At 50.0% G+C, this 10,225-nt stretch overlaps 1 protein-coding gene across 13 annotated transcripts in view; it reads left to right on the forward strand.

Moving 5' to 3' along the window:
- COBL (cordon-bleu WH2 repeat protein) overlaps positions 1 to 8,172 on the forward strand; it is a 318,704-nt gene extending 310,532 nt beyond the window's left edge. For 7 of the 13 annotated variants that reach the window (XM_081534547.1, XM_081534551.1, XM_081534553.1 and 4 more), the window contains one exon: positions 6,944 to 8,172. In XM_081534547.1, the coding sequence (XP_081390673.1) occupies positions 6,944 to 6,961 (18 nt within the window). In that variant the 3' untranslated portion in view covers positions 6,962 to 8,172. Of the gene's footprint in view, positions 1 to 6,715; positions 6,806 to 6,943 lie in introns of all 13 variants that reach the window. The other 6 variants (XM_081534556.1, XM_081534555.1, XM_081534543.1 and 3 more) reach the window with 2 other exon arrangements.
- The last annotated feature ends 2,053 nt before the right edge of the window (positions 8,173 to 10,225 follow it).

Genomic DNA, 10,225 nt, shown 5'->3' on the forward strand with positions numbered 1-10,225 from the left:
CCCACCCACCAGGGTCCACTTCTGCCTTCCACTCCATCCTGAATTCATATTCATGGTGAAACTGTGCCCATCCGGTTGGACAGCCTTTGTCAGTCTGTTTTGAATGCATCCTTTCAGAGGTCCTGGGATGGATACCAAGTGCCCTTTTAATCCGTGTTTATATTTAAAACATTCACACATCCAGCCATTCATCCACAAGCATTTCCTGAGAACCCACCAGAGTCTAGGATCGCAGTAGCAGCTCACCAGAGAGACGTGAATGAAGTTTGTCTGTGGCCCTGGGGGTTATCAACCAGGAGTAGAGAAAGAGAGGGTATGGGCTTTGTCCTTGGCCTTAGGGACATCTCCCAAAGTGAGGGACCTGGTAAAGGCCCCAAGGCCTTTCCTTTGTGTGTCCCAGCAGTCCTCCACGGGGGGCCAAGAGTGAGCATCTCCTCCATTATGTTCCTGGACGGAAACGCCCACAGATGGGAAGGTGGGGCACAGGTGTCCTGCGGGCCTTGTCCCCAGCCTTAACTAGGTCAGGGCCGCCTGCTGGCCCAGACCCCAGCGCAATCCAGCCCGCGCGGCCAGCCTCTGGGAAATGCTTCACTAAGTCCCGTGACATCCCCGCCCTGGTTGGGCCCTCCCAGGTGTGCATTTTCCCACCGCAGGAATTAACTGAGTCAGACCACACATGTGTCCTGGCACTTGGTCTTGGCAGCAGACCCAATGAGAAGTGATTAGACACCTGACATGACATCCACGCCCCGGGGACCTGGAGCCAGGATAGAAAAGCAACAGCAGCAGCAAGCGTCTGTTCTCCTCAGCCAGAGCACCTTCGCTTGTGGGGGAGAGAAACCCAGGTTCTGTGACCGGGAGTCAGCATGAGAGAACTGTCAGTCGCCCACACCCCATCCCACACTGCACTCAGAAAGCACAGTGTAGACCTTTGATGTGTTCCGGTTAAGTTGGAATAGTTCAGAGGTACAGACAGGCTAGCTCTGTCTTTGCTGCCTTGTGACCCTCCTGCCTGTGGCAGACCTTTCAGGTGACCTCTTTTTCCTACAGGTAGAACCCAGTGGTGTCTGTCATCACAGGCTACCTGCTGAGTGACCCCCTCAGAGCCTCCATGGATGCTGTTTCCTCTTCTTGAAAGGAAAAGGTTTCACCTCCTAGTTTTGCCAAATAATTCCCAGTCCTCCTGCATGTTCCTGAATTAACCTCAAGCCCCCAGGAAGTCTCCCTGCCTCCTGGCTGGAGTAGGGGCCGTCAGAGCATCACCTCATTTCCCTACATAATCACATCACAGTCTAATCTCAGTAACGATCTATGTAACATCTGCATGATGCCTGCTCTCCTGCCACACTGTGAGCTCCAGCAGGTCCCAGGGCTTTGCACAGCCCCTAACACAGAGTGGTTGCTCAGTAACTATCTTTTGGGAGAATGGAGAGGGAGCGGGCATCTTCTGCTACCATATCACCTGACTCTCCAGACCAGTGGCGGAGTGCAACTCAGGGTCCCTGCACTCAGAACTCATTGATTTCATAATCATTATAAACTTCCCAAGAATCCACATCAAGCTAGAAGAAACCACCTTGTTCTCTGGAAAATAAGACGAGTTCTGGGCATCTCCAGGCTTCCGCCGGGGTCCTGCTCCCCTTCTGCACAGCTGCTTGACTGATTCCCTCGGGCATCCACGAGTGCCCAGGACCTGATCTGTCTAGGTGGGAAGATGGCAATTGGAACAGAGAACGCTGCTGCTCCCTAGCAACTTCTCCCTTGGCTTCACTCTGAACATCAGCTCTGTCACCACTGTTCATTTTACCTTTTCCCACATAAACATCATTTTCCTTGGCAGGCATGGAAGCACAATGATGCTTGGATATTTTTACAGCTTTCTGGCTTGGCCTCAGACTGCAAGCTTTGTCCTTCATTGTCTTCCTGTCCAACCAAACTAAGAACGAATCTCTTAGGAAGCATGAAACCTTAGGGATACCAGGGAACCTTCTAGAGCTTTTCTCTCTGCAGCATGCCCTTGTCCCCTTGCCAGGGAGGGGAGGGAGGGTGGTCTCTCCTCCTGAATTTGGTCACACCCATCCTAGGGCACGTCCCCTGATCATGCGAGCAGACACTGAGCAACAGACTACTCCCTTCCTTAGCAAGATGGCTTAAGCTTGGGTTGACCCTAACGGCCATCAGCATGGTTTTGCTACCCTGTGGCCAGGTCTGTTGCCAAGATCTCTCTCACTGAATTGTCCAAGCCAAAGCTTTTTAGTGCTGACCTGCAATTTCCTCTTTGACACCAAAGTTTAGGACTTTTCCTTCCCAAATATATTTTTTTTAGTTTACTGAGAACTGACTGTGAAAATCTGGATTCGGCCATCCTGTTGCTCTTAGTGGTGAGGAGAGCTCCTTCCAGGTCTTCAACCAGCCAAAGATTCAAGCGCTTCCAGCCCAGGGCTCCTGCACTGGCAACACTTGGCTTGCCAGGCTGGTCTAAAGCAGGATCCCTGCCAGGAGAGCAGGGGATGTGCAGTCCCCCCTGGCTTTGCTCATCTGCCCTGAAACTCCCCTCACTGGGCCATGCTCCCGCCCACCCTTTTGTGTCCTGAGAGATTTGTCTTAGGAGCTTGGAACTGCCTTCTGAAAGGTGCTTCTCCCAGTGGGGCCAGGCTTGAGGTGACCATGGTGCATGGGATGTCTCCTAGTGCTTAGTGCTTAGATGCTCATCACCCCTATTTACCAGAGAAGGAGAGGGCACTCCCTCCCTGAGACTTGTCCAACCCAGATGCAAAACCAGTGTATCCCTACAATGAATTACTTCCCAGCAGTAAAAAGAATGTACAAGCAACAACCCAGAGATAAATCACGAAACAACTATGCTGAGTGAAAGGAGCCAGACAAGAAATAAAGTACATAATAGATTGTTCCATTTATATAAAACTCTAGGAAACGCAAACTACTATGGAGACCTAGAATATCAGTGGTTGTATTGGGACTGGGGAGAGGAGGGACTAAAAGGGGGTTGAGCACGTGCACACTGTTGGTGGGAATGTGAACTAATGCAACCCCTATAGAAAACATTACAGAGAGTCCTTTAAAAGCTAAAAGTGGAACTACCATATGCTCCAGCAGTTCTACTCCTGGACATATACCTGAAGAAAATGAAATCATTAATCTGAAAAGATTTGTGCACCCTAATGCTGAAGCTCCAATACTTCAGCCACTTGATGCAAAGAGCCAAGTCATTGGAAAAGACCCTAATGCTGGGAGAGATTGAAGGCAAAAGGAGAAGAGGGTAGCAGAGGACAAATTGGTTAGATAGCATCACTGACTCAATGGACATGAATCTGAGCAAACTCTGGGAGAGAGAGAAGCACAGGGAAGCCTGGAGTGTTGCAGTCCTTGGGGTCAAAGAGTCAGACGTAACTTAGCAACTGAACAACAACAGCAATGTTATAGGGGGTCTTATCCTTCTATTGTCATTTCCACAGGCACTAAGCACAGAGTTCAGAGTCCATTAGAGAGGTGGCCGAACATGATCAGCATGAACAGGCCTAAGAATGAGTCCAGGCCCTATGAATTCCTTCTTCAATAGTAGCATTCATTTCAATAGGCAAGATATGGAAGCAACCTAAGTGTCCATCATCAGATGATGGACAAAGGAAAATGTGGTATATATACAATAGAATACTACTGAGCTGAAAGAGTGAAAGAAAAGAGTGAAACTGCTATTTCCAACAGCATGGATGGACTTAGAGTAATTATGCCTAGTGAAGTATGAAGTGGGTAGCCTTTCCCTTCTCCAGGGGATCTTCCCAACCCAGGGACTGAACCCAGGTCTCCCACGTTGCAAGCAGATTCTTTACCAGCTGAACCACAAGGGAAGCTCAAGAATACTGAGTGGATAGCCTACCCCTTCTCCAGTGGATCTTCCCGACCCAGGAATCAAACCAGGGTAACCTGCATCGCAGGTGGATTCTTTGCCAACTGAGCTATCAGGGAAGCCCTGTAGTGAAATAAGTCAGCAGAGAAAGAAATACTCTGTGCTATCACTTGTATGTGAAATCTAAAAAATAAAACGAATGCACATAACAAAACAGAAACAAACTCACAGATACAGAGAGCAAACCAGTGGCTGCCAGTGGGGAGAAGGAAGGCGGAGGGGCAAGATACAGGTAGGAGGTTAAGAGCTAAAGCTACTATGTGTAAAATAAACTGTAAGGATCTGTTATGCAGCACAGAGAGAATGCAGTTGATATTTCATGATAACTTTAAATGGAGTATAATCTATGAAAATACTGAATCACTCTTGTATACATCTGAAACTAATATGATATTATAAATTAACTATACCTCAACTTAAATTTTTAAAAAAAGAATTTAAAAAAATAAAAGTGAATTTAAAAAAATGAAATAATCCCATCCATCATCTTAAGTCTGGTGATGTTTATACACATATATATCAAAATATATCAAAGTTTACACTTTAAATGCTTGCATTTTATCATATCATATATCAATTAATTTGTTAAAACAATAATAGTAAATATGCATTTTAAAAATCCCTCCCAAGGACCCAACCCCACCTCTGCCTAGCTCTTCCCTCTCCTCCCCTTCACTGTAGCTTCTAGGTGTCCTGACTGCTCATACGACTCCACTTCCCCAACATCCAGTCCCCTCCTCCACCTCCCTGACACTCCCAGAACTGCCCCTGTCAAGGTCACAACGCTTCTGGTGCCCTTGGACGCAAGAATAGCGCCCTTTATTCTACAGATTTTCAAAGGTCAGGAAACGGGATAAGCATACTATTAACAGGATGCTGGCTGCATTTTCCAATAACAGGCTCAATCTGTTTTTCTTTGCACCAACACACATACTGTTTTCTCTGTTGCTTGGATCTTCTGGCAAACTCATTGTGCTGTTTCAGACTGACAATTAAAGCCTTTGTTTTGAAGTTAGGGACTTCCCTGGTGGCTCAGAGGTTAAAGCGTCTGCCTCCAATGCGGGAGACCTGGGTTCGATCCCTGGGTCGGGAAGATCCCCTGGAGAAGGAAATGGCAAACCACTCCAGTATTCTTGCCTGGAGAATCCCATGGACGGAGGAGCCTGGCAGGCTACAGTCCATGGGGTCGCAAAGAGTCGGACACGACTGAGCAACTTTCCTTTCCTTTCCTTTGAAGTTAGAAGTGTCTCACCTCTAAAGTTGTCTAGAGCTTGAAGAAAAAACTATCAGAAACATAACTAATGTACTCTTTAAAAATAAGTTTCTTAGCGCTTCCCGCCCTCAGGCTGCCTGGATCCCATTGTGCTGTTTGCAGTCACCGTGTGCATCCTTGTCTGTACTCTCCCTGAGCAAGTGCCCTGCACATTCCCCCTGCCCCTCTGAGCCACGTTCTGAGTCTTTTTTCCAGTGCCTCTTCCTTTCCCCAAGGCTGCACTCGTCCCTGGAGTCAGTCCTATAACCTCTCTCTGGCAGACTCGGCACCATCCAGATGCCACTGGCCCCCAATTCTGTCTCCATCCCAAGCTGGCCTGGGTGTCAGACTACTTGACACCAACAGTGTGTGTTCCCTGGGCTCCATCCAAATCAGCAGGTCCTGTCTCCTCCCTCCATGGCTGCAAACTGCAGGTCTCATGCCATTTCATTTCTCAGATGGTGTGGGGGCCCCTGCAGCGAAGGGGATGCTGATGGATCTGGGAGGCAGGAGCCAGTGTAAGAAACAGGAGAAGCAAGCAGGATGAGCCAAGAGGTCACGGCTGTGGCCAGCAGCCAGTTCTCTGCTCAGATGTGCCTTGGGGATTGCTACTTACGAGTATTTGGTATGGGTCGAGATACCCTCTGCACCCCAGTTCTCTCATCTTTGTATCAGAGGCAGTACCCAGAGTGGAAGCAATAGTGCATTGTGATTTGGTTGAGCTGAAGCCTTATTGAGATGAGATTTGTGCAGGGCTGGAAATGGTGCCTAAAACACAGGAAGCGCACAGGGAGCATTCTAGGTGGTAGTGGTGGTTACCATCATAAGAGATCTACTTGGGTCCTCGCTTTGATAACACAATGAAAAGTGGGGCCAGTGCTGATCCTTTTAGAATGTACTGAATCCAGCAGAACCGTGGTGAGAAATCCAGATCTCCTTTCACACAGTTTCAGGTGAATCTGTCACTTTTCTTAGAAATGCTGTTCACCTTGGCCTTCAGAGGCATGGAAATAGGTCCTTCAAGATCCTGCCATCACATTTTCTGCAGCTGGGCATCCCAGGAGGGTGCAGACCCGGACCCTGCGGACCCGGAGTGGCAGGGTGAACGTGTGGGTTTGCAATCACTCACTGGGATCCCCTGCACTTGCTGGGGCCCGGCAAGCCCTGTCTCCCGTGATGAACTGGGGATTGGTACTGTGATCCCTGCTGGAGCCCCCGCTCCAGCATGAGAGACACGGCGCCTGGGGGACCGTGGCGGGCCACGTCACCCACAGCCCAGGGGGCGATTGGGTCAGCTCCCCAGGACTTGGAGTGAGAATGCCTTTTCCTTCGAGGTGGTCTGAACATTCTCAAAGAAGGAGTCCTCATTTTCCAGCAAAAAACGGGGGCGTCTGCAACAGAGAAGCGCCCCAGGCAGAGAGACCAGCCGGGAAAAGGAAAAGACTGGTGGGCGGGAGCTCCAGGAGGGCGGGGCTGGGGGCAGCGGATGATTCTAGGAGAAGCACAGCGACCTGCAGACATATCTGACCCTACAGTTGTTCCAGACGTCCTTTCCTGAAGGCAGGAGCCAGTCACTGAAATCACTCAGGCATGTCTGTGTTTCTGAGAGCTTTCTCCCTGGGGCTGTGAGTATAAACACTGGGGGCTATTATGGGAGAGGAGTATCTGGAGGAGGGAGTGGTGCGCAGCTCCTCAGCGCCCGGATGCCTGCCCACTGTGCTCCGCTGCATCCCTGAGTAACAGTGGGTCTTTCTTCACCACAGGTGCCCTTGCTCGTGTGAATCAGTGACAACATGCAATTGTGGCAGAAAGACCCCCCAAGGGATGCCCACAGCCACCACCGATGAGCGCCACGCCGAGGGGGCTTCAGGAGTTGGCAGCTCCCCTGTCTCCAGGCCAAAACTCGCCTCTTTGACTTTCACTCCTGCGTTGTGGTTAAAACGGATGGGGTGCTGCTCTGCCACGTGGCTTGTGCCAAGGAAATGTATTTGCCTCTGAATATTTAAAGTTGCCAATAAACTATTCTTGTTGGCAGGTTAATGGGACTGTAAACACTGGACCATCACGCTTAATTATATTGATGGACAGAATGGAAAGAATCGTGCCTTCGGCCGATTTTGGATCTTTGAGACTTTTACCACATGCAGATGGTTAAAACCATTTAGTTGTTGAAAATCTTTCTGAATTCTAGGGAAAGTATGTAAATGAAATAACCTGAATGTCTTATGCTACTTGATGCAAGAAGAAAGAGTTGAGAGGCTTTTTCAAATGTGACTTCACTGAGTAATGAAAGTATTATATTCTTATTCCTCCAACATTTGGGGTGAAAACCTCATGAAGGGTTGCAGACCATGATCTGCGCAAGTAAGCTATTGAAAGTCAACCACAGTCACCCAGAGTAACAATCAGGCAGGTCTGAGTTCTCCCGAGGTGGCGGAGACGAGTTCAGAAGGACTTTGGAGTGGACAGCATGCCCACTTGGAGTATTGTCCCCCACGGGCTGTGATGTGTCGCAGGCCTCTCCCACGGAGGGCTGAGCGCGGAGCCCAGAGGTTGCCCTGGGAGCCTCAGAAACCCTCCCTAGGGCAGGAAGGAGGAGACTGGTGTCTGAAGGCACTGGGCTTGGTCTCCATGCTCTGCCCAGCAGGCGAGCGGCTCGCCCAGAATCACAGCACAGGGCACTCAGTCTCCGGTATTTATCACAGGTAGTCAACTACGGCTGTAGAGAAAGCTCTTTAAGAGATTAATAGAAATCAAGAGGAATTCCTGAAATAAAATTTCTGTCTTAATGAAGCAACAAATATGGCGAGATCACTTGTATGTTTCACAGTGATTTCAGATCAGGCACCTCGTAGGAAGGAACTGCTGTGTGTTGTCTGATGAATGCCCCTCACCTTCCCTGGGCAGCGAGGGCATCAGGCAATCACTCTTACATCACACTGTCTCCACTGTTGGTCTTCTGGTGCCACAAATAAAAGAAAGTGAAATTGTAGCTCTTGTGTGGATTTCATGACTCCATCGGGTACCCTATCCCCAGAGTAGAAAGGAGTTGTTGCTGTTGTTGTTCAGTCACTCAGTCATGTCCGACTCTTTGCAACCCCACAGACTGCAGCACTCCAGTCTTTCCTGTCCTTCACCATCACCCAGAGCTTGCTCAAACTTATGTCCATTGAGTTGGTGATGCCCTTCAGAAAGGAGAGATTCATTTATTCAATGAGTCAGCCCTCTTCTGGACTCTGGGTTACAGCAGATGCAAAATAGATGAGAATCCCTGCCTTCATGGTGTTTGTATCAGAGTGGAGGAGGCAGACCATAAACTAAATAAGTGAACAATATACCAAGTTCACTTAGATGCTGTTAAGTGATTAGGAGAAAAACATGGAAAGGCATGAAGCATATGTAGAGTGATGAAGAACGGCCTCTTGCTGCAGTGACATCTGCGTAAAAACCTGGAGGAAGTGAGAGAGCAAAGCATGGGTGGATGCCTCGCTGGCGAGGTGGGGGGGGGAGGGCAGGTGCAAAGGCCCTAAGGCAGGATTTGCAGTGTTGGAGGAATGGCTGTAGAAGGGCGTGGTGGGGGTGAGGGTGGGGGGCATGTCATGCAGTTTCCCCAGCCTCTGGCCCCTGGTCTTCACACATGAGTCCATGCCCCGCTTCTCAGGGAAGCCTTGCTCCCTGGCAGACTGAGAGAGTAGCAGATATGAGGCCCCCAAGAGCGTGCCCCCCTAGTTCATATTGCTCACCCGGATACTAAATTTATACTTTGTGGCATTAGCTTACATTCAGTACCCCATGAGAATGGCAGAAGTACACCTCAAGGACAATAAAGGTGGCCCCCGAGAGTGTGCCCCCCCCCCAGTTCTTATTGCTCACCTGATACTAAATTTATACTTTGTGGCATTAGGTTACATTCAGTACCCATGCTGAGTTTGGGCTGTGGCATGGAGAATGGGACAGACGTCTGCGTTGTGCTTTTGCCTTCTTGCAGACTTTCCCAATTGTGCTTGGTGGTTCTCACTGGGGGTGAGGGATCATTTTCCAGATGAGGAAACTGAGTCCAAGAAGATTAAACATGATGATAAAGAGGCTGCATCACATTATCCTCATTCTTAAATCAGTGTGTTTGGACCCTCTGTTCCTACTCCTAAGCCTGTAAGCCCCCCTCCGCATGCCCACCCCCGCCCCCATCTCTCAACCTCGGCTCTCCTCCACGTGGAACCTCCTCCAGGGCACGGATGCACTCGTAAGGTGCAGAGCCCGCCTCTCTTTCTCTGCCAGAAATGCACAGCACCCCCCATCTCCAACCCCACCAACTGGGAAACCCAGCCCCCGCATCCTTACAGCGCCCCTCCCCATGTGTGCCCCCACAGCCAGGCCTCCTTTCCAGCCCCGCAAGCTCGCTTCTGCCATCAACACTGCTCCTCCCCACACATCACTCCTCGGGTAGCCTCACACCCACCTTTCTGCCCACAGCACATCGGCCTGACCACAGGAGGCAGGCCTGAATGAGCTTCCTGGGACCAGTTTACACCTATTAGCCCAGCAAGTTACTAATTGTGTCTCATCTTTCTCTGCAAAGGTCCCAGTTTAGACCGTGAATTCTGTCTCCCTGTCAGCTCCAGATAGGGTACTCAGTAAGTACTCAGTGAGAGAAAGAGCATCATGGGCAGTGAGACTCAAGCCTCAGTGGCCTGTGTTCAGTCTGGGGTTTTCCCATCTTCTCTCTGCCTTCTGTTGCAAGGCACTCAGAGGAAGGACCTGGGGGGCCAGTATGGAAACCCCCAGGGCTCCAGGAGGCTGAGAGGGTCTCAGAAGGGCTGAGAGAATGGCCTCCAGGGAAGTCTTCCTGCCCTCGGCTCTGGCCACAGCCTCGGGGGGCCCTGGAGTCGCCTGACTGCATTAGCGCTAAGAGTCCAGCTTTCCCCATCTCCCTGGATCAAGTCATTTCCTTGTTCCCGTGGCAGGCCCTCGGGGCAGAGAAGTGGCATTTCTGTTTCCGGGTGTTTTAGGAACAGCTTCCTACTTACCAAGAAGCCCGTTCTCAA

This window comes from Giraffa tippelskirchi, chromosome 10 (assembly GCF_054371585.1).
Source record: "Giraffa tippelskirchi isolate mGirTip1 chromosome 10, T2T-mGirTip1v1.2.pri, whole genome shotgun sequence".
NCBI lineage: Eukaryota > Metazoa > Chordata > Mammalia > Artiodactyla > Giraffidae > Giraffa > Giraffa tippelskirchi.